Source organism: Neolamprologus multifasciatus, chromosome 4 (assembly GCF_963576455.1).
Source record: "Neolamprologus multifasciatus chromosome 4, fNeoMul1.2, whole genome shotgun sequence".
NCBI lineage: Eukaryota > Metazoa > Chordata > Actinopteri > Cichliformes > Cichlidae > Neolamprologus > Neolamprologus multifasciatus.
Window position 1 is genome coordinate 3875512 of NC_140442.1, and position 25064 is coordinate 3900575.

The following is a 25064-nucleotide window of genomic DNA, read 5'->3' on the forward strand; positions in this document are numbered from 1 at the left end:
TGTTTTGGCTCTGCTCCACAGTGCGTCTTCCTGCCCTCACCCCTCCCTTACCCTGTTTCTACCAGTTTCTTCCTGTTAAAAGGGAGTTTGTCCTTCCCACTATCGCCAAGAGCTTTTTCAAAGAGGGTCGTCTGATTTTTGTGTTTTTTTCTGGATCGTTGCCATCTTTATCTTACCATATAAAACGCTCTAAGTCAAACTCAAATACACAGTGGGCCAAAATTCAAAACTGGAACAAAGTTGCAGGCTAACATTAATATTTATTGAAAAAAAAATCTTCCTCCAGATATGAGAATGAATCTTTTATTTATCTTTTTATGGACTCAAACAAGTTTTTCTGAAAAACTGAATATGGAACAAGCAAAGCTTAATACTAAACAATATATATATTAGCTGTATAATACCAGTAGGCCAGCTCTAATAGAAATTTGGTGTGGCCAGAGTTTGACACCTCTGCTCTAAGGCGACTGCTGTTGTGATTTTGTGCTGAATAAATTAAATGACATTGGAATAAACTGAGTAAGCAGGGGTCGTTCCACCCTGTGAATGCATGCTGTAGGTGCTGATTACAGGTTATTAGGCAGTAAAAATCAGCATCACTGAGAAAGTTCAGATCTGAACACTGAGTTCTTTGTGTCTGATCAACATTTCAGTTTCAAAGCATGGAGTCTTCTTCAGTTTTGCTGTGTACAGATTAGAAATACACCCGAGGACAGAACAGTGCTTTCCAGTAATGTAACTGGACACTTTATACACACCCTCGTTTCCTCCCAATAAGAGTTTTGCACTTGTCTGAATGATGCAGCGTTATCGCATCTAGAGTTAGTATAAAACATGGCAGAAAGACTCCTGACAAACGCTGGATGTAGGCAACACATCAGAATTTAACCAGCTTCACACTCGCTACAGAAACAAATGTAGGATTTTATTAATTACTTTAAAATCTTCAGAGTTATTACACACCTCTGTTACAGGTCCAGGTTTAAACCAAGAACAAACACTGTGGAACAATCGTATTCACACTCCTATTCAGTCAATGATTTCATATTTCCACAAACACACCTGTTGTGTAATGTTGTTGCGTTCAGCTAAGTATGATTGAAACATGAGTTCTGTCAAGTTAATGCCAAGGTTAATAAAGTAACTAAGAGTTAACTAAACCAAGTTTGACACTATAATGAGTCTCTGTTCAAAGAGGTATCGCATGAGCGTATGAGCTACTTAATATTTTTTAAAAGCTAGAAGTAAAACTAAACTACACCTCTTAAAAACTGAAACTAAACCAAACTAAACTAAACCTCTTGAAAAGTGAAACTCAAGTAAAATAAACTGAAACTAAACCTCCTTAAAAGTGAAACTGAACAAAAAAGAAGTGAAACTAAAGTAAACTAAACCTTAAAAACTGAAACTAAAGTAAAACTCTGTAATAAAGCATTTATTTTTTTCGCTCCCTGTAAGAAATGGAAAGCCTCTTAGCCTGGTTGATGTGTATGAAAGCTTTTCGACGAAAGCATACCTAAAATGATTTTATTATGTGCAGCACATTAAATCCACACACAGTAAAGTTGCAGGTTAAATGATCCTCTGTGTGGTTTCACTCTGTGATTAGAGAGCTGTAGATCTCAGCAGGATATTTCTGGGCTCAAAATGAGCCTTTGGGAGGTCACCGTTACACATTAGCACGACTGATCCACATCTTCATTAAGACAAAGAGTCAGTGTTACCTTCCTTAAGAGAAGTCTGAGCTTCTTCCTGTTATTTCTGGGTATTTGACAAACAAAATGCCTTTTATGGTTGAGTACGCGAGGGCGTGCCAAATCTTCTCGTATGCGGGAAAAATCCTCCTACTGAATCAGAACCAGGACGTCACAAACACCACAAATAACTTTTACATCCGATCTCACGCCTCCCTATAGAATTAGCTCCACCTTATCCAACAAAAGCTCCATTCACGTCGTGGGAAGTGAATGAGGAATCTCCTGTGAATATACTTAGAATTGACTCAAGATTCCCAGTTCCTTTGGGAAGATTTCCTGACCTTTTCCCATTTCTCTGGGTTGCTCGGTGCCTGTGAGAATTAAGTCGAGGCATTAAGTCAAGGAACGGGCCTGGTGACCTTCTTTGGGTGACAGATTTACTCAGGTGTGGTCGGTAAATGTGAGGTAGTGAATGTCACAGAGGGCACAAACACGGCTACCGGGGCTGAACGCAGCCCGCGGCGAAAATGAGTAAATCTCACAATGAAGGCGCGAAGAGCCGCTCTGAAAATGAACTGCTGTAAAGCAAAGCAGGGGCTCGGCTGGGCTGCCGGTGTACGAGGGTCAGAGCTATGCCCGGTGTTGGATTCTTTAAGATTCAGAAAAGTATTTTCTTCCAACCACTGAAGCTGTTTCTGTCTGACCTCCCTTGAGCCAGGCAGCTGACAGTTCCTCATCTTGTTGTTTGTGTTTCAGGATAAAGATTGAGGAGGAATATGCCAAGAACCTCTCCAAGCTGTCTCTCAGCCCCCTGGCAGCGCAGGAGGAAGGGTGAGTGCAGTAAACAGAAGCTGTGAGATGAATCAGTGAGTGCAGCTCAAAAAGCTTCCTCTCGAAACAGGAGACAGTTTCAATAATCGCCAGAACCGCTTCTAAAGATAGGACGATTTTAAAATAGATTCATCCTGTTTGTGTTTGATGCTGCTTTCAGAGATGACTCCTGTCATCGTGTTTGTCTGTCGGCAAAATAACACGACGGCCTATGAGTCGATCCCAGAAGCAGTTGGTAGAAAGGGAAAGGCTTGGCAAGGGTGGACTTGAACTGCTTTCCCGACACTCATAAAAACTTATTACATTAAATTGAAGATCAAATATCAAAGAATTCGATGAGATATAAAAAAAATGTCCAGTAAAAAAGTTTAGGTGACCACTTTAAATTATTATGGTATTTATAATATTATAATTATCCATCCATCCATTCGCTTCCGCTTATCCTTTTCAGGGTCACGGGGGGCGCTGGAGCCTATCCCAGCTGTCATAGGGCGAGAGGCAGGGTACACCCTGGACAGACAACCATTCGCACTCACTTTCATTCGCACATTCACACCTAGTGACAATTTGGATTATCCAATTAACCTATCCCCACAAGCTGCATGTTTTTGGACGGTGGGAGGAAGCCGGAGTACCCGGGGGGAACCCACGCAAACACGGGGAGAACATGCAAACTCCACACAGAAAGACCCCGGCCTGATGTTGGAATTGAACTCAGGACCTTCTTGCTGTGCGGCTATTATTATTATAATTATTATTATAATTATAATATTTAATATTTATAATATTATTTGAAATGATTGAAAAACACAGCATTGATGACATGGGGCCATATTTACTAGCTAGTGACAAGATTAGATGTGAGAGGTGGGAACTCCTGACTGATCCTGTTACATGTGTATTTCTGAGACTAGACGTGAACTATGAAGAGAATATTTAAATCAAGTGTGCAAACAAACTGATTTTATAGGCTTTGCATTTGCTGCATTTGGTGTTGGCCTAAGAAATTTACATTACCAGTGGTTTGTGTTTCTCTTTTCTTTGTGGGGTGTATGCAGCTAAACCACACACCGTATGTAGAAGATGCACATGAGGCCCTTTTCCATTAGTACCTACTCGGCTTGACTAAAATGTGACGTCATCAGACTGCATGCCACCGATTGGCTGGTCAGTAGCATCACTTGATGAGTCACGAGAGCGTCTCGTTCACGAAAATTAAAACCATTTGCCATTTTTGAAACCCGGCAACAAGGAAGATGGCTATAAAAAACAGCACTGTCAAGTATGACAAAAAGCCACAGACCGAGTAGCGGGTATATTCTTGCCTCGACATCGCCCTTTTTTTAAAGCGTCCATGTTGCATATTAATGCCGTTGCTATGACAACCAGGCATGTTAGGTACGCTTTACAAAAGTCAAAGTTGTAATGTGAACAAAATAATTTCATGTTTCTGTGATGAACGTAATTACAGGATTAATTATACAGGATCTGTATGAAATTCAACAACTTCATTTATTCTTGTTGAGATGACAGTGGCGTGGAGGTTGCTGTCCATTTTTTTATTCTGATGTGACTGAGCTACAAGTGCTCTATATGAAACCAGTTGTCACCCACTGGTTTGTGTTATCGTGAAGCATCAACTTTAGCGTTTTGACCGCCTTCATGTTGGGGTTTTGTAGCCAGAAGTGACCATATTCAGACAGTGCTAAGTTACGAGCTAATGCTAAAGCTGCAGCCATAACACAGAAACTGATACCTGCTAATTAGTGCTAACAGACTGAAGTATTCTACTACCAGTATTCATTAAAGCCTATGCAGACTATGTCGCATTATCAGGTAAGTCCATAAACGTTCCCCACACTGCTTCTCTGCTTTGATGTCATGATTGATCAGTATGTACTGCTTTGCTCTGGACTGACCTTTGCTTGTATTGATCAGTTTGGTCGTAGGATGTTCACAGGGCAGCAGGAGGTCAAACCAATTCTTCAAACACACTCAGATCGTTATTTATTTCCCCCACATTCAAACAAATAAAGCATCGGGTCAAACATATACATAGAATATAAATAATTATTTCATCTCGAGATCATCTTAAAAGACATGGTAACAAATTCTGCTCATTTCCAGCTTCATGTTTTCATTCTGGGACTAGAGTAGCTTTGCATGACTCATAGTTTAAAATAATCCATGTTTATCTTAAACTGGGGCTTGGTGTAGCTACTTGAACAAAATAATTCATTTGACCTTCTCTACTTTTGTGGCTGCTCTATATTTAAACCAGATTTCTTCTGACATCTGTTCTCAGTGACAGCATGAAGCTAAGACTAAAAAAAGGAACGGGCTGGTACTTTTAAAATGTTTTTCTGCTCAATTTGAGCTTTCTCAGTGCTTTCCTGCTACATTCACCCATTCAAACACACACATTCACTTTTTTATGCCTAAGCACTTTTAATCTAACACACAGTCCAAAAGATGCCTCAGGATCAACTCAGGGTTCAGTATCCCGCCCAAGGGTACTTCGACGTACAGGCAGGAGGAGCCAGGGATCAAACTGCTGCCACTAAAAGGAGAGTTCAGAACCAGAAACAATCCTGCATTCTTATGAAAGTAACTCAAAGAAAAGTGTGTTCTACCTTTTGTCAGTTTGGTGAAATCTTCCAACACAACCAGGCTGAAGAAGCTTTGGATTTTTGCAAACTGTCAGTCACGTTTGTAGGGCTGCACGATTTTGCATAAAATGAGAATCACGATTTCTTTGCTTAGAATTGAGATCACGATTCTCTCATGATTTTCTTTTCCAATATAAATATTTATTGCTCTTATTAACTGCACATCAACTTCGTAACAGTTGAGACTGAACATAAAAACAATAAACAAACATAAAAACAACAAATGTCTCACATTTTGTCGTTGCCGTTTCCTAAATCCCTCGTTTTGCACAGTGTTGATGGAGCCATATCTTTGGTCAGGTGATAAGTGATAGCCTCCATAATTTCTTTGTGCCTGCGGAAGTTCGACGGGTTTAGGGAAGCGCTGTATAAGGTTCCTGTTATTGATGTTTGGGTGGTTGACCGGGACGGATTTTCTCCCGTCACTTTCTCGTCATCCCTGACGTGCTCTCCGTTGTTTTTTTCCCTGCTAATTTTAGCAGCCAGCTTCTGTATCACGTGGTATAAGGCTCCGCCCTTGTCATTTGTTGAGCAGAGTGAGCGCTTGTTTTCATGCAGATTACGTCCCGGATCAAAATGCGGTACAATCGTCGTCGTCTTTTTTTTTTTTTTTTTTTTTTTTTTTTTTAAATCGTTGTCATTTGGAAATGAGATCGCACATAAGTATGAATTGAAATCGCGATTTTCTAACGATTAATCGTGCAGCTCTACATGTTTGTATTGATGTTCTGAGCTTTTTGTGTCACAGTACTGGGTCTGTGACCAGTGTCTTTGTGTGGGTTTTAGTTATATTCTTTGATTATTGTAATTCATGGGTTTTGGTTCTGCTGGTGTTATATTTTTTGGTTTCTGTTATTTTGTCTTTCTCACGTTCCTCGTCTTGTGACGCTCGTCTGCATGTTCCTCCTCCTTCCCAGTCAGTCGTTTCTCAGTCTGTGTCAAATCCGCGTCTCCGTGTTGTACTTCCTGTTTTACTTTGACAGTCTGTGTCCTTTGTCCATGTATTCTGCTTTGCTTCCTTTGTCTCATTAGGTCTGATTTGTCCCAGCTGTGTTACCACCTGTTCCCCATCCTCTCGTTGTCCTGCTGGTGTGTTTAAGTCCTGTGTTTCTCTTTGTCAGGCGTCGCATCGTCACCTCTCCACGCTGTGGTTTCTCCTCTGTGTTTGTGGTAGCTTTCTAGTTAGCTGTTCAGTTCTGTTTTCTAGTTTCCCCAGATTTCTAGTTAGTGCTTTGCGTTTCTGGTTTTAGTTTCCTTATATTCATGTTTGAGTTTTCCCAGCAAATTAAGCTGCTGCTTTAAGTTTTTGCCCTTTATGAGTCCTGCATTTGGGTCCTTCCTCCTGCCGCTCACAGCACACTACATGACATTTTGATCCATGGCCTTGACGAATATGATCCTTTGGTATCATTTATTAAAAATACTGGCAGCTGCCAGTCCACCTGTGGTATCAATTTAACATCCTAAGCGACTTTGTTCTCAAACTTGGGTTTCCACTCCCTCTGCCCAGCAGGTGACTACAATACTCCATCAGCCTTTTACAGCTGTCACTAACACTGAAAAGAAGAAACTAGTAATGAAAAGAATAAAAGCTAAACTTAAATGAGCAAATTTATTTATTTATTTTGTTGAGGTCTGCACAGAGTCCTTTGAGGACTTTCTTTGTTTTGTTATATATAAGCTGAGACCATTATTTGAAACTTTGCTCAGGTTCTGTACGTGTGGATTATTTGTTTTGCTGCACAGAATCTGCTTTTGCTTTTTATGCCGTTAAGGTAACAGTTATGCATCTTGTATCTGCTTCGTTTGCACACTTTGACCCAACCGTTCAATGCTTTTGATCTGTGAGTTTAACTTCACGTCGATGTTCTCTCAGGACTCTCGGAGAAGCGTGGACTCAGCTTAAGAAGAGTCTCCATGATGAGGCTGAAGTTCACCTCAAGTTCTCCAACAAGGTAAAATCTACTCATATACAGATTAAACACCAGGATTCAATTAGATCAGCTCTACTTTAGCATTATTATTCTATCCTGTAGACAGAATCATGAAGGTTTTTTCTTCTGCCTTGAATTTTCAGTTTTGTGCACCTCCAGGTCAAGCGTTGAATGTTTTCAGTCAGCTGTGGAAACGGATACTTGATCCGACCACATCCTGAGGTGACAGCTTTTGTTTACTTCAGCCTCGCCTGTGTTGACCACAGAAAATGACCCGTCTGTGAGTCCGATTACCGGCGATGCAGAAACAGCATAGTGGCTTCAGAGGCAGCCTTAAATAAAGCAAAGGCAGCCTCTGAGCTTTTCGGAGCTCTCTGTTGTCTAATTAATTAGCTACGTATTCTGACAAGCCCCACGCCGAAGGCTTTGCAGGCCTTTCCCAGCTCCAGCAGGGCTCCATGCTTTGTTATCGTGGGTGGAGGTAAAGTAGAGGAGGAATGAGGAGTCTTATCAAGCCTGCAGAAGCCGCGACTTGTTTTGCTCTCCGAGTTTTAAATAAGCTACAGTTCATCAGTAGCTTCAAGCTTTGCCATTTGCACCAGATTAGTATTCAGCATGCAGAGCCATCGGTGCTGAAAGGCACCTCGCAGTCCGTTGAAATGTCATTTAAAAAAACAAATTGTAATATTGGACAAACTTTTGCTGAGAGGCAGAGAAACAGACGGTAACTGTTTCTCTTTATGGGTCAGAACAGGAAGCAGGCTTTACTAATGTCGACACCCATTTACCTGCACTTTTCCACAGTTTAATAAATGCACTGCCAATGTATTTTAAGGTGCCTAAAAACTGCAAATTGTGCTGTTCACACTTTAAGATATGGATCCAATAAACATAAATGGGAGTGAGTTTTGATCCAGGTAGACTGTGCAGTGACATTACTAACCAAACTGTGAGCTGAAACGCTCCATGCTACATCTTCCTGTCAAAATTAAGCAAAAAACAATCAAAATCCACAAACAGAAACATTTGAATGGTGCGTGAGGTCTCTGATACAACCCCATAACTCTGCTTCCGGGCACCAGGGAGTTAGCCGCTACCAGTAAACTTTGAAAATGACCTAAAGCTACAGAATAACAGTGGCTGATGCAGTAAAAGGGCAGGTGTTCTTCAGAAAAAAACTCAGTATAAAAGACATGGTAACAATCGTAAACATCGGGTTAGCTATACACCTCCATAGCCGCTCTTGGAGACTAAATGCTTTCTTCTAGACCAGGGGTAGGCAACTCCAGGCCTCGAGTGCCAGTGTCCTGGAGGTTGTAGATGTGTCCATGATCCATCACAGCTGATTTAAAGGGTTAAATGACTCCTCAGCATTTCTTGAAGTTCTCCAGAGGCCTGGTAATGAACTAATCATTTGATTCAGGTGTGTTAACCCAGGGTGCGATCTAAAACCTGCAGGACACCGGCACTCGAGGCCTGGAGTTGCCTACCCCTGTTCTAGACTGATAAAATCCTTCTATTTTCTTCCACTTGTCCAAAGCTGGGTTATAGTGGCAGCAGGCTAAGCAGTGTATTCCAGATGCTTTCGCACGATGTGCTCCAGATGATATATATAGTCTCTCCAGCTAGTTGTGGCTGAACCAGAGATTCTCCTTTCGGCTCGCTTTGACCAAAAACCTTCAAAGAAAGACGCGAAGGCGGCATCGTGATCAGATGCCCAGAGGACCTCAGCTAGCTCTTTTCAACACAGAGCCTAGCCGCCCAATGGAGGAAACTAGTTTCTGCTCTTCGTATCCACGGTTTTATTCTTTCGGTCACTTACGACTTGCGCCCATAGGTTAGGGGTGTCACCACCTGCCAACCTGTGAGGATCAAGAGTGGATCTTACTCATATAGATGAAGTAAAGACACTCTTTGGAATAATTCATTGTATTCAGATTTACATCACAGGTAAAATTAACCACACCTACGAGTGCTGTTGGTAGATTGAAGATTCTAGTTCTTGTATATGCACTTTTTTCTACTTTAAGCTCAGTTTAAACGTGGACTCAAGCTTTAATTTGACTTCAATTTAATTCAGTTAAATTCAGCAGTTCCTCAAGGACTGTAAGGTAAAGAAAGAAAACCCAGCAATCAAACGACCCTCTTTGAGCAAGCACTTGGTGACAGAGGGAAGCAGAACTGGGCTCAGGGAGGGGCACCTAAAGCAGCTCTGCCATAATAGCTGAGTAAAGCTTAAAGTAATTATTTAGATTTATTTCTGATTTTGTGCATGGGTGGGTGGTTTTGTATTTGACTGCATTATACTGAAAATGAGAGAGCAAAGCATTAGGAACACCAGCAAGCTCTTAAAGCACGCTGCACATTACTGCTATCTGACTGCTTTGTCTTCACAGCTCCACACGGAGGTAGAGAAGCCCTTGCTGACCTTCAGGGGCGACAACTTCAAGAAGGACCTGAAGAAGTACGACCATCACATCGCCGACCTCAGGAAGCAGCTGGCCAGCCGCTACGCCAGCGTGGAGAAGGTGCGTGGAGATGCCGTCGCTGACACGCACACAAAGCGTGCAGTAAAGCTTCACGCAGACGACTGTTTGTTTGGATCAGAGCGATGACATAATGATAGCAGCTCCGGTGCCTCCTACGCTCGGCCCTTCATGGCAGTCGGTGTTTTGTTGCTGCTTCCCACCTGCTGTATCGGCTCATGAATGGATGCGGATTCTGTCTTGCACAGATCATTTTTTTTTCTGCTTTTCACTTTTATTTTTGTGGCATGTTGTGGTGGGTGGCAGCAATATGTGAACACTGTGTTTTCACTGCCAGAAGAGCTAGAAGCAGAGCCAATAACCTCGCTTTGTTGGCAGTTGTTCATGCACCGTCATTTCTACTAGAGATCCAGGAAGCCTTTTGCTGTTTCCATTAAGATTATTAGTCTTATTAGTGCCACACATAACATAGGTGGAAATCATTTCCTACTTGTAGAAAGCCATTTTTATTCTGCTGCATCGTAGTTATTCAGCAAAATAAGATAACGCTGTCGGTTGGTCCAGGAGGCGACTCAGGAGGGTTAAGCAGCTTCCTGTCCACACTGTGTACGTTGGGGAAGGCGTTCAGCTGACCTTAGCTTAGGACATAGTCAGGCCTAGCCCCAATGACACTCCTTCTATGGTGGAGGCAGAGTCTGGTGGCAGTGGCAGGGTGGATGAAGTTCACTCTGATGAGTTTCTGAAAGCTCTGGATGATGTGGGGCTGTCGTGGTCGACACCTCAGCAATACTGTGTGGAAGTCATGCTGGAGAGGACCCATTAGTCACACTTTGGATGTGTCAGTCGTCCTGAAACACTGGACCAGCTCTTTATACTCTCAATGCTCTGCGAGGATGTGTGGGAGTTTGCCTAACCAGTCTACATGTGTGTTGTGTACTCAGAGCATCTGGATTTTAGAAGTATAGAGTATTGAAGTCCTCCTGTGCAACCGCTATAATTGCTTGGCCCTTTTATTGCCAGCTGTAAGTCAGATTCATCTCATTGGATGTTGGACTCTGCGACCATGGCTGATGGATGGAGGGTGGCGGGTTGATGGCCTCGGGATCTCGTCGCTGCTTTTGCAGATCGTCGAGCGTTGACCTCCTGCTCACATTAGGCTGTTTGCAGACCAGTGTGAAGCAGCTGGAAAGAGAATTGCATGTCAGTCTGAGGCCGTGGTTTTCGGTATGAAAAGGGTCATTTTCATTACCCGCTGTATTTGCAGTGATGCAGACGTTGCACTGGTGCATCGTGGTGAGGAGAGAGCGTGAAAGTGCAGTCATTCAGGACAGCCTCGGAGTAGAGCCGCTACTCTTCCTCCACATTGAAATGAGCGATTATTAGGATGCCTTCTGGGCACCTCCTGGGTGAGATGTTCCAGACTTGTCCTATCAGGAGGAGGCCCTGGGGTAGACACAGAGATTTCTTGGCTGGCCTGTTAACACTTTGGTATTCCCCAGAAGAGCTGGAGGATCCGTGGAGATGGAGGTCTGGGCATTACTTGTGATCTGGACTGCGATGGATGGACTTATTAAGTTCTTGTCCTGTAGGCACTTTAATGAATTATATTCAACTTTGTACATACGTTTCTATTTTCAGTTTCCTTTAGATTTTTACCTTCAGCTCTTAGTCTTCAGATTTACTCTGTACTATACTATACCACTTTTTAATATCTGCATTATGCTTTATTTTTTTGGTTTTTCTGTCTTAACTCTGATAAAACTGAAAAGAAATATCTGCTGCTCAATGTCTCAGGTTTAAAATGGGCTGTTTTGGCTCACATCGCCTTTATTATATTATTCTGTGTTTACATTTCAAACACAATCACAGCACAACCTTGGAGAGTTGCCTATGTATAGAATAAGAGGAAAGACTCAATGGTATAGATTAGAAGTAGATTAAAGGATGAGACCAGGATCGCAGCACGGATGTCAGAAGCCAGCATGAAAAGGCTGTAATGACTGTAGTAATAGATGTAGGTGCAGTAAATCTGAGGATTACCACGAATGACTCATTGTTTCTGTGCGCGCCGCAGGCACGTAAAGCCCTGGCAGACAGGCAGAAGGATCTGGAGGTGAAGACCCAGCAGCTGGAGATTAAACTCAGCAATAAGACGGAGGAGGACATAAAGAAGGCCCGGCGGAAATCCACACAAGCAGGTCAGAGGTCAAAGTTTCACAAAAGTACAGTCGTCAAATAATAACTGGAAAATTCAGGGAAGTTTACAGGAATCTGAAACAGCTGGACAAAAGAACAGGATAATGAAGTTTTCAAGCACATCTGTGAGCAGCTGGAAACGATGAAAGAGGTTTGTAAGTGGTTTTAGTTCCCCTTGTTCCCGGGGTAAAGGAGGAGTTTGACATTTTTGGACAGTTTTTGTTTAAAGAAAGGAGAAGATGGAAACCTTATTGTTACCGTCCCACTTTTTCTACCGTTTATGCTAAGCTAAGCTAAGCTCACCTGGCTGTAGCTTTGTACTGCACGGGGAAGTCAAACTTAAGGTAGCAGTCTAAAGTTTGCACACTCACGCGTTTGTGTAGCTACTGTCGCATGATTACTCTACAACATGTAGTGTCAATATTACTGGAGAAACACTGGCTGTTATTATCATTATCAGCTGTACTTAGCAGCTGCTTGCTGAGCACATCAGGATGATCCTGCCCAAACCTACTTGAGTATTTTAGAAAACTTACCTTTTTTTACGCCTTTTGACATTTCGCTCACAGATGTAAACATCTGTTTATGTCACTGAAGACTAACGTTTTCAAAAACTCAAGTTCTGCACTTGCGTGTGGACAGGAAGTCGAATATTTGGTCCTCTAACATCACAACAGTTGGTGCCTTTATATCCTTTTTGTCATGAAGTAGCTGTGTGGAGGCAGATGAGGACCCAAACACAAAACTCACGGAGACAGGAACTGAACTCAAAATCACTGCTTTACTGCAGGCCTTAACACGAAACAGAACTAAACTGGGAATACTAACAGAAGACCGAGGGAACACAGAAAGGCACACAGGTTCGGGGAGGAGACATTGACGACGCGACCCTGAACTGAGGGAGACATGCACATAAATACACAGAGGGTTAACGAGGGAAGTGGGAGCACACGGGGAACACAGCTGACACAGATAATCGTAACGAGACAGGGCAGGAGTGAACACAACATGACGCATACTGACGAGAGACTGTCAAAGTAAAACAGGAAGTACACAGAGGTTCAGACAGGAGGAGAGAGAGCACAGACATAACGGGCTGGGGAAAACATTGAATGAAACACAAGGAGGGGAAACGAGGGCTCACAGATACACAGATGGTAATCAAATAAGGAACATCTTTAACAGAACCTAGGAAACATGGCATAAGGAACAAAATACAAAAATACAAGAAAACTAAGAATGCTGGGCCAACATGGCCCAGGACCATGACACTTTTTAGACGTCATTGTCATGTTATTGTTTGCATAATAACTTTCTAAGCTTCTAGTTGGTCAGCTTTACAGTTTGGGTTCTATCGCTTAAGTAAAATAAATACATTACTTAAAAAATAAATTGGTTATTTTACATAAATAAATACATAAAGAAGTACAGAATTAAATGTAGAAATTCAAATTAAAAGTTCAATATGTGCAGAACTGTTACTGTAAAGCACATTAATAAATAAATATTGATTTGTGATATTTTTTATGCATTTTTCATCCTCCATATCCATCTGCAGCGTGGAAGGCTTCAACTAAAATAGCAGCCATATGTTCAATATTCTGCAGACTGTGTGGATGCGTTGTTATTATGATGTGGGGGTTTTCTCGCCAAGGAGAAGAAACTCTATGTTTGGCATCCTAATGAGAAAAGATCCTGTTGTAATAGTTTCCCTCTGGAGAGGAAACGCTCTGCAGGAACTAATCTTTCTGTCCGCCCCTCAGTAGCTTAGTCACGGTTCACAACACTAATCAATAACTTTCACGAGGCTCAGGTGATTGATGTCAGCTTTGTGCTGCTGCTACCTTAAAGTTGGGCCAAATACTACTCGCTGCTAAACACAGGGAGGTGTTTTACCCATTTTACCTGCGCTGAAGGAATTTTAATAAGCATCTATGGTTTTCCTCTTTTCCTAGCTCAGTGTAAGGATGCAAAGAGCTTAAACTTCCTGCTGTCTTTGGTCAGCAGTAAAGAAACTGGAAGGAGAGACTACATCAAAAGGATGTTTAGGATCATAGACAGTAGCTACAGTGATGTCGTCTGGTTTTGAAGCCTTAGAAGAGCATTTTTCAAACTCAATGTGATGAGCGAGGGACAGAATGCATGCTCAGTGGCTAATGACTTTTCAGTCACAAGTCTTTACCCAATGATACGAGTGACTGAGCCCATAATATCATCGGGAAAGTGTTTAGAGAGGTCCTGCACACTTCAAGACCAGAAATCCTTTTGTTTTCACAGGCTTCGCCCCCTAGTGGCTATTAAATAGAATACAGGTTAGAGGCACTTGTGTGTCGTCTTCATTTTTCAGAGCCAGAAGCTGCGTGCATCTGTTTTAGCTGTCGACGTTTAGCGTGTATTGGAAATCCTGTTTACAGCCTCATATAAAGGCAACTGTCTAAGAACTGAGCTTGAACTAATAAAAAACACAGTGCTGATGAAATACAATATAACACAAACAAAACACAAACATAGCAACATCAAAGCAGTTTTATCAATTTACTATAAAAAATACAGTATTTCTATAATATAAAACAAATAAAATGTTCAGTTTCTTTCAATTCTTCACGTGAATCATCTGAGGGGAGGAAATGAAAAAGTCATGTAAAACTTTACCTTCATCCTGTGAATATTTCACAGTTACAGGACCTCGAGGTTGAGGGCAGGTTGAAGTATGGCCCTTTGTTCCAGCACATATCTACAGAAGATATTTACATTTTGTTTTCAGGGATGAAAAACACATTTAAGCTCTGTTAAAAAACCACAACCATCAGTTTAATGTGCGTAGAGGAACAGAAACAGCCATGAATATCTGAATACCTGAATATCTGTTCCTCATACGTCACAGCAGAAAACTACATTTTGGTTAAACTGTAAAGGGATCGTATCACATGATGCAGAGGTGGCTGCTCGAATTATATCATATAAAAGGAGTTGCTTTTACCTACAGTTTGACATCCAGGCTCATCATTTAGCCGTGATTCCTTCTGGGTCAATTCGTCTTTTATTAGATTATGTTGAATGTCCATATAATTATAATTTAATACTATACTGTTATTTACAGTTTGATTATTTATTAAACACAAATTTAAAAGAGAAAAAAATATATCTTACTTTGGTCATTCAGTACCCTTCGGTCATGATTTGTAAGAAGATTTTTATTATTAATGTAACTGTTTATATAACGCATCACTGCAGGGATGAACATGCTGATTAATACTGTTGTATGCCCCATAAAACTTAGTCACAGTTATTGTGGTTTACATAAATGAGACAGCAAATAAACAAAAATCTGAACAAGTTGCTCAAGGAAAAAACTTTAACAAGTACCATAAAGGCAAAAAGTTGTCCACAGCCTGAATATACAGATACAGCAACAAAATATCTCCTGAAATTTAGGATTTCTTCTGTGGACACCCACAATTAGACGTTCCACTCACAGTAAAACAAAGCTGCCTCTCGACACGTGAAATGTCCGTACATCTGCTTATAGCTGAAGTGCAGTGTGCTGTAAACCGTTCATTAAACGCGTCTATTAAAGGTGATAAACATTTATAGTACAGGTCGACGAGAAGCTGGGATTCATCTGTGATGCCGCTGCGCTCGCTGAATGCTGAGTCCTGAGCGCCCTCTGCTGGTCGTTACAGGCCTTGCAGCACGATCTTGCACTCAGAGCTGAAACAATCAGCTTCTCATCCTGTTGCTCTGTGTTTTTTTCCAGGTGATGACCTGATGCGCTGTGTGGACCTCTACAACCAAACCCAGTCCAAGTGGTTTGAAGAAATGGTGACAACCAGCATGGTAAACAGCTGTGTGTGTGATTCATGAGGCAAAATGACCGAAACAAAATATGATGCATGTTTTCTCTTCTAGGTCTGAGCTGTGACACTTTATACTGTGTAATGTATACTGTACAGGAAAATCACAAATAAGTACAATTAGGTTCTGTAATTAGACTTTAATTAAACAACAACAACACTATCCTGTAAGTTCATCGTAGGTTTTATGTCCTTATCGCTTCAGGGATATTTTTATTATCTTGTTATTGATTACAGCAAAATGAAATAAACTAAAGACTAAAGACTCCAGCCCAGTGAGAAATATTATAAACATCAGTTTCACCTTTATAACCACACATTACTGAGTATTTACACTAATGAACTAAAGGTGTTATGGTTTTTAATGCGTGCTATCACAAAGTTTCCTTTATAGGATAGCATAGTGTGCAGGTATTTGTCTAAAAATATTATTTATCTGGTTTTAAATCATATTTATAACCTCTGAAAGATATAATACTTCCTAAATACTGTTAATATTATATTCAAATGTAAAAGTCAAGCTTGTGTTGAAAGAACCTCGGTTTTAAATATGAGGTCAGAGAAAAGAGCAAAAGCTGGATTTTTATTTCAACATATTCAGTGGTGAGATCTCCGCTCTTTAATGAAGGACTGATAATCTGCGTGATGTCAGTAGTACAGCGGTTATCGGCTGTCTGTCTTACTAAGTAGGACATTTGTCTTCCCTTTTCCCTGTAGGAGCTGGAGAAACTGGAGGTGGAGCGGATCGAGTGGATTCAGCAGCATTTACGACAGTATACGACCCTACGGCACGAAACAGACATGTTCAACCAGAGTGTGAGTTTGTGGCAGTTTTAGCACTTTTTTGTGGTATTATTTTGGCTTCTGTTGTCATTTTGTGTCCTGTTTTTGTTCTTTTTTTATAATGGTTTTGTCTTAGTAGTCGTTTCTGCTTCTGTCTTTGCAGGTTTCTAGTCTTTGTGTGATCTGCAAAGCCTTTTTCTCACCTTATTTTTTTACTTAATCACTTCAGTTTCTCGCTCAGGTTTCCTGGTAGCTGTAATTCTGTGTTTCCTGCTGTTTTTTGATCACAAGAACTCTAAATCTGTCTCCACTGTGATGTTGTGAACTCATTTCATATTCACAGATGAAAACAGAAATCTCACCCTTAAGATTGTAGATGGCTTGTGAATGATGGATGTACCCACACACTTCGGAGCCAGACGCTAGCGTCCCTAATTGATTCCACAGTAACACTGCAGTTCCCCTTTTTCCAGATCCAAGCAGAGACTGTCGGCGAGAGCCTTTAGTGTCAGACTTGTTCATACAAAAACATCTTTTAAATCCCTGCTTTTTAGCTATATTCTATTAATTTGTAGTTCCGCATTATCCTTAAAACAGTTGGTTTTAATACTGAATGGAGTTGATTTGCTTCTTATAGACTCACATCGCTGTATATCATAACTTTTTTTGTATTGGCTAGTTAATGCACCTAAAACAGGTCACACATTGCAGTTTTCTTTGGGCCACATTCGGGCTTAGTCTGATGGAAGTATTTGGGGTAACCCATGCCACACCTCTCGCCTACACCAAGCCAGTGCCTTAACGAGGGTGTAAGTATCAAAAGTAGTACTAATATGATATATAAATAATTTCTGTGACAAAAGTAGGGGGAAAATCCAAAGTTCAGCATCTCAAAGGGGCGTGTTCCTTTTTTTTGTCATGTATGATAAATTATAAAATGTGAAGAGGTCGCCTGGCAACGTACATTTTCTGAACCAAATGATTGAGGTGTGGGGAAAAATCGATACAGCGTAGCATCGCGATGTGTGTGGTGATATGGGAACAGTATGAACCAGAGGGCTCATCTCATGCACCGCCGTCCTGGAATAACGTTAGCGAAGCAAACTTAAATCAGCTCAACGAGAAACCAACACTGAACACCATGACAATGCTACGTCCTAGTTTAATGGTTTCCCGGAGCTTGAGGGTGTTGCACACTCACAACATCTTTAGATCACCAGGCACAGGTCTCCTGATACAAGGCTCAGTCTGACTTGGACTGACTGCAGTCACACTCAGAGATTGTTGTAGCTTTGCAAATAATTGAGTTTAATGTATAAATGCAGACAGATAACCAACATGTTACCATCAGTGAATCAGTCTTTGCCACCAGCTGGTTTTATTCTGGTTACATTCCTTCTCTCACACAAACCAATCACAGCAGATGGCCCCGCCCCTCCCTGAGCCTGGTTCTGCCGGAGGTTTCTTCCTGTTAAAAGGGAGTTTTTCCTTCCCACTGTCGCCAAAGTGCTGCTCATAGGGGGTCATATGATTGTTGGGTTTTTCTCTGTATCTATGAAGCGCCTTGAGGCGACTTTTGTTGTGATTTGGCGCTATATAAATAAAATTGAATTGAATTGAATTGAACATTCCTATAGACCAGGAAGTTTGCAGAGCTCACATTTAGTAGTTAAATGTGGATTTCTGCCTATGTCAACATCACAGTTATTTGCTGTGTTATCAGTAACAGATTACATGTAATTGCCGACTTGACCCCATTCAGTAGCAGTCTGATGTCAGACAGTGACAGCTTGACAATTTCATACATTTCATTTTGCAGAAAATAAGTAACTGAAGTGACACCTTTTTATTGGCTAAAACAGATATTAACAAAGTTTAACTTTGAGATTTTTTCGTTTAAAAAAGGTTTTAAGTCACGATAAATGTAATTGCCATACTGAACATATCGCAGAATATTATAAAAATCGCAATAAGAAGTTTTGTGATGACATCATATCGTGGACCGTCTGGTGATTCTCAGCTTTACTGAATAATCAGCTAATCAGTGCATTACGGGTCCGATTAAACCATCAGCAGCGGTTTCACTGTGATGCGACTTCGTGCTTCTTGAGCTGGCGAGCGTAGGTGCTGCGACAGAGCGAGCCCTGGGCGACCCCGCGTCAGCCTTTGATGCAGCGCGCCGGCTGAGCTCTCTCAGATCCTCAGAGAAAGCCGCCCAGACGTTCTGCTCATTTAGGGCCAAAGGCCTTTGAATGTGATGAGACGTTTTCTGTCAGCGCTGTAGGAAGCTTCCAGAACGAGGGCGCCTCTCTGCGTGAACGCTGACAACATGAATACCGCAGAGGTGACAGACGCACCAGAGATGAAACCAATACAATCATCTGCAAGCAAAATATAGGACAGTTCAAGTCACACAGCTTTTACGTTTGGATTGCTCACGTTTTGTTTTCGTCTGTATGGAGGAAGATTTTAAATGTGCAGCAACACTGACGCTCAATGAACCCGACTAATGAATACAGATGGGAGTTGCAGCCGTAGACCACGGTGATCTCATCATCTGGTTTAGCCTCTGTTAGCACACAGACTTTATGGACGACTCGCAGTATTCTGAGTTAAAATCTCTGGTTCACATCATTAGTTCTTCTTCTTTTTCTTATCCTCCATATTCCTCATCCTTTGTCCAGGTCACTCCCAGTTTAGATCTTAATATCGTCAGCTCCACCTGTCTTTTTGCCAGTGCCGTCATCTCTAAACCATACACCATAGCCGTTCCACCTTCGCTCTCACTCTTGCTGCTATCCTTCTGTCACAACTCACCCCTAACACTCATCTCCACCTGCTTCACCCTGCCTGCGCTCTCCTCCTCACCTCTGTTGCTTTGGATGGTTGATCCAAGTTAGTTAAGGTTGCTTTTACTACCTCTGTTCCTTGGATGTTCACCTTTCCACCTGTCTCCCTCTCATTCAGACATCCTTTAATCACATATGAACAAAACTCCCGACCATGGTCTCGGCCTCATGTTGCATTTCCGTTGACCTGATTGAGCGATTACACCTCAGGCTTAGATTCTTTGCTTTGTGCAGCCGAGCGTGAAGTCCGAGGACATGAATCCCATCTGGAAAAAGGTGGATTCCCCTCTTGGACTTGTTCTTGCATTTTTGAGTTGCTCCAAATGTCCACAATCTCATCTATGCACAGCATGATTTGCTTCTAGAATCATTTTTGGGATCACAGTTTGAATAAACTGCACTTTTTCAGTTTCGGTTTTCAGTTTTATTTGTCATATGCAAGTTAGCACAGGGTCAACATTGCAATGAAATGTGTTTGACGAGCAGCAGTCACTCAGCAGCATGATACAGTAGGAGAAAATATAATAAAATATAATAAAATAAAAAAAATAGAAAAACAGTAAAGAGCAAAATATTAGAGAGACATGGTAAAAGAGAAAAGATGACTAAATATATATGTATCTATAAATATAAATATATGTACACTAGTGATTAAATAAGAAAATCTTGAAAAGAAATATGACGGGAGGGCAGATGGGATATTGCACAGGAATGAGCAGCAGAAAATTACAGTATTGCACTTTTAAATATAAATATCAATAACAATAAAGTGAAGTGACCAGTGCAGATTAAACAGAGTACTTGTGAAGCTGCAGGGTAGCTTCTGAGTGCGTCCTGTGGACTGTGTTGTGTGTGTTTAAGTGTTGTGGTTGAGGTGGCGTATGGCTTGGACTGGTTAATGTCTCTGAGAATAACAGTTCATTATAAAGAGAATTAGAGAAACAGGAAAAGAAGCACTGTTCTCCTGAATGTTTAAATTGTTTTCTGATCATTTGCAAGAGAAAATCTAAAAAGGTGCATGTTGGGTAAAGTTAAAAGCGTCATGTCACCAGGTGGGACAGGTAGCGGCTCAAAATAAGGTCTCCTTTTTACCTGCGTTATAACATCCAGGCCACACAGACTCAAAAATGTGCTAATATTTGTGACACTGGGTGATGAGCTTCCTGATTTTCAGTCCTGAACATTTCATGTGGATATCTCCTGTACTTGTTGAATCAGAATCAGAAACTTTATTGTCATTGTCACAGGTACAACGAAATTAAGAATGTTCCCCGATCATTGCATCATCCCTAGCAATATCAAAATATAAATAAAACAATAAAATTCAATAAATAAAATAGAATACTTAAAATACTAATAAGACATAACAGTAAAACATTCACATACATTCCCACATACATGCTTCAGACCGTGCATAGATTAACACAAGAGTGGCGTGATGGACATTTTTTTGTAGCATTCAGATGTGTTATTGCAGTTGGATAACAGCTGTGTTTGAGTCTATTAGTCCTTGCGCTGATTGCCCTGTACCGTCTGCCTGAGGGCAGCAGTTCAAACAGGGAGTGGCCAGGATGTGAGGTGTCTTTTATGATGTTTTGGGCCTTTTTAAAACAGTGGATGTTGTGTAGAACTTCCAGTGTGGGGAGAGGGCAGCCAGTGATCTTTTGGGCGGTGTTAATGATCCCTTGGAGTGCTTTCCTCTGAGCCCCTGTGCAGCTAGTGTACCAAATACATATGCAGTAGGTTAGAACACTCTCAATGGTGGCTCTGTAGAAGGACACCAGCAGCCTTTTTCAGCAGCTCGGAGGTGTTCACACTCCAGGAAAGCTTCTCCTCTATATTGACTCCCAGGAAGCGGAAGCTTGCCACCCTTTCTACACAGTCCCCATTTATGAATAGTGGTTGAATCTCTGCCTTTTTCCTTCTGAAGTCTATTATGAGTTCTTTGGTTTTTGAAGTGTTGAGGAGGAGGTTATTGGCCTTACACCATGACGTCAGCTGCTCCACCTCGTCTCTGTACGTAGACTCTTCTCCCTTGGAAATGCGCCCCACCACTGTGGTGTCGTCTGCAAATTTCACAAAGATGTTGGGTTATTAAGGCTCAAAAACGCTGCATTTCGACCTCCTCCGGTCCAGTTTGGGGGCCTGAAAAAATCCGCTGATTGTGAAGCGGTCATTTGGGTCAAAGTGATTGATTTTGCACGTAATGAAACATGTTGTTATATAAAAACTGTCACTAAAGTTTGTGGTTTAGTTTGTTACCAAACTCTTTTGGGCTTTTTGGGCAGATTACCCAATCAACTGACCGCTCAGCACCTCCTGTGCACCTGACCTTTAGGTGTTTAACTCTGAATGAAGACTGAAGTTTTAAGGGGTCACATTACTGTTAATATCTTTTCAGATGGTTGAGCCCGTCGACCAGCTGCTGCAGAATGTGGATCCCGCCAAAGACAGAGAGCTGTGGGTGAAGGAGAACAAAACCGGCGACGTTCGGCCTGTGGATATGGACATATAGCTCGTCCCGGCCCGACCTGGGATCAGCCGTCCTGTCTTCAGTATTAAAACACATCCACAGAATCCAGGAACACTTGACGACACTGATTCGGGGACGGTGCATGTTCAGACCCCTGAGGTCTGCTCATCCTCTCTCTGAGTGGAACAGTGAGGAGGAAAACAGTCCAGCTAACAGTAACGGACCCAAGTACCAGCATGTTCCTACTAAATTTAAACCCCATCATAATCCACATTAGCTTACTGAATGCCATTTAACATATTCTGCTGTTTACCTGTTGTAAAGTTGAGATTATTAAAAAAATGTACGTATTTTGAATTGTTCAGTTTAGCGTCAGCCAACACTTTTCCAGTCTGAGTAAACCAAACAAAAAAAAAAGGTCTGATTATTGATATTATTTTGGATACTGAAGCATACTGAGATCTTGGAATGATATATTTTCATAATTTGCTGGTCCATTTTGGTGGAAATGCATGTTTTGAATATATTGTTTTCACTGTACGTGGAGAGCTGCACACTCTGTGGAACCATGATGGCTGTTTCGGTGTAGTTTATGGAAGTTAAACAAGGTATTCTCTATCTTGTCCATAATTTTGGAGCTTTCTCCCATTTAAAAAAAGGGAAAGTGTACAGCATAAATATCCAGAAACCTCAACTTTTCCAAGCATTTTGCAATCGGGATTTGATTACACTCAGCACAAGTCCCAAGATTTAGGCCAGGGTCTATTTTGAATCAGCGCAAAGGAGGAAAAGGTGGTCCAAATTACACTGAAACACCTATTAGTGCCTAACGGTTATATACCTGGAATGTCCTTGATTTATTCTTCTCTGCATCGGTGTACATTTGTACATACTGGTTCGATGTTTGCACTGTTCAACGTCGTCTGTTTCACGTTTCGTCGACCCTTAAAGAGAAGATCTTTAAGGGTCGACATGCAGCGGGAAGTGCGAGGTGATAGAGATATCAGAGACTGCATGTAGACTACGTGTCTGTGTTTACATATACGTGTTTGTCTGTCGCTGTCTTTACATTTTGTCGTTTGTTTTGGAATCATTTTTCTTTTCTATGTTCCCAGAAGGACAAAGTTAAATAATAAAGATTTTAATCCAGCTGCCAGGCACTTAAAAAAAAAGTGAAAAAGTAAAGAAATGCTTAGCTGCCTTATGGAAAACACTTTCAGACTTTGCTTTGCCCCCACCCCCTAAAACGGCTTCATGTGTAGGTTTGAAATAGTGTATTTGTTGTAGAGGTTTTTATCAGTGTGTCTCAATGTTGTGCACTAAGTGTGACGAGTTATTATGTTCCAACTAAATGTTCTTGACCCGAATCCACAATGACATAACGGTTGAGTTAACTGCCCTTCTGTGGTGACTGTTTTCATTAACGTGAGTTTAATCCGATTTTCCCAATGTTTTTAAGAATGTTGGATCACAGGTGACCTCTGTCCCGACGGTGTAGTGAGGAATGCAGTGTCCAAAATAAATCTCCTCTTTGAAAATTAAATGCCACAGCGTGTCGTTATGTAACTCTGCCGGGGGGGGGGGGGTTAGAAATGGGCAGTTACATCTGCAAGATGTTTCATTTAAGATCTGATTGATGTGAATAAAAGAAATTAAACTCATAAACCTGGTGAACATGTTTTATGTTAAACCTGCAGCTCATAACACTGCTCAAGTGTTTCTTACAGATTTTCATGTAATATGATTATTATGGGTTTTTACATTTTACACGTGAATTACATTTTTGAACAATGGCACAATCAATAATTCACAAGGTTTTCCAGACATCTAGCATGAACTGTTTGGGAATTATAGATGCTTTTTATAAAAAGCAGCAATGTGAAAGTTATATAGCCGTCTGTGGACCGGATCAGGGAAACTCCCCTTTATATCAGTGTAAATATGCAAACTACACTCTTAACCCTGACGTATCTTAGAAAGTGTGTTTTCAGCAGTGCATCTCGTTTTTTCTGCATAACAGAGAAATGCTGCCACAAGTCTTTGGTCATAAATTACAAGAATTAAATGTGTAAAATTACAGAGAATGTTCTGGTAGCTCATTGCTGAGGCTGTCCTGTAATTACAAAAAATGATTTTTGGCAGCTGGCTGCCGGCGGAGTTCACGGGCACGTCACTGCAACCCCCCCTGGCTTCTGCTCCGCGGCTGCTGAGTGACCCCTCATCTGGGACTCTCCTCAGCTCTTTCTGGGACAGTGGTGCAGCTGCCCCTCTGTTGGTCTTCCTTGGTCTCTTGTGTTCTGGGGGCCTCTGGATGTCTGGAGTTTTGATCTCCTCCATACCTGCTTCATGCCCTGGAGGACGGGGCAGTGGCCCCCCCACACCCTCTAGCAGATCATTACATGAAGGACCTTTAAAAAACAAGCGCGTCCATGCTCACAGGTGTACACACGGGTGATCACACACACAAACTACACCCTTTTTGGCTCCTACCTCAAAGCACACTGTGTGCTGTCGATCTTACGTGCTGCACAATAATGTTTAATATTTAGTATTTACTGTTATATTCCCATTTATCATTGTGATGTTGTTTATTCTATTACTCTCGTTTTCTTCTGCTTGTTTTCTTTTTTCTTTCTCAACAGGTGATCCAGGTGATCGATATATGTATTTTTTTTAATTTATTTATTTTGCCCTTTATCCCCGTCCCTCTTCTCCGCTGTTTTTTCCCCCTCTTCCTTTCTCCCTTTTCTTTTCCTCATTCAAGTCTGTCCCGTATCTAGCAAGTGAAAATAAAAAATAAATAAAATAAACAATAAAAGGTGAATCAAATAGACAATTACGGCAAGGCTGGGATGGTCAATTTGGTAAAGTAAATCCGTTGGGCATCTTTCTTCGCCTTTAGACAATAATTCTGATGGCAAAAGAACCAAACGGGACAGGCAAAAAAAAAAAAAAGATTTTTCTTTGTTAATTTACAGAAATTGTCCTTTTTTAAGTACTGTGGATTGTAAAAAAGAAAAGAAAGAAAATTATAGTAGTGACAAAACAGGAAATTTTCTGTCATTTAATTGCTTATCTGTGTTTTGTAACATGAATGACTATGAAAAATGAAAATGAATGTCTTTATCATTAAGAAAACGCTGGAATACTTATTAAAAACACTTTATAAGCCCCAAAAGTTTCCAAACTGGAGGCCCTCCGACCTTCTGTTTCACACCTCTGCTCTAACTAAACTGAACAGCTGAAGTTTGACGAGCATATGAGATCTGGTCCCTCATTATTCTGAATTAAA

General features: G+C 41.2%; 2 protein-coding genes across 3 annotated transcripts in view; one reads left to right on the forward strand and one right to left on the reverse strand.

The window, feature by feature from the left end:
- gas7a (growth arrest-specific 7a) overlaps nucleotides 1-24748 on the forward strand; it is a 60008-nt gene extending 35260 nt beyond the window's left edge. For both annotated transcript variants that reach the window (XM_085158190.1, XM_085158191.1), the window contains 7 exons: nucleotides 2454-2528; nucleotides 7074-7152; nucleotides 9528-9659; nucleotides 11692-11815; nucleotides 15571-15650; nucleotides 16385-16483; nucleotides 21701-24748. In XM_085158190.1, coding sequence (XP_085014316.1) covers nucleotides 2454-2528; nucleotides 7074-7152; nucleotides 9528-9659; nucleotides 11692-11815; nucleotides 15571-15650; nucleotides 16385-16483; nucleotides 21701-21814 — 703 coding nt within the window. In that variant the 3' untranslated portion in view covers nucleotides 21815-24748. The remainder of the gene's footprint in view (nucleotides 1-2453; nucleotides 2529-7073; nucleotides 7153-9527; nucleotides 9660-11691; nucleotides 11816-15570; nucleotides 15651-16384; nucleotides 16484-21700) is intronic.
- Nucleotides 1-25064, reverse strand: part of rcvrna (recoverin a) — a 98926-nt gene that overhangs the window by 68311 nt on the left and 5551 nt on the right. The window lies entirely within an intron of this gene.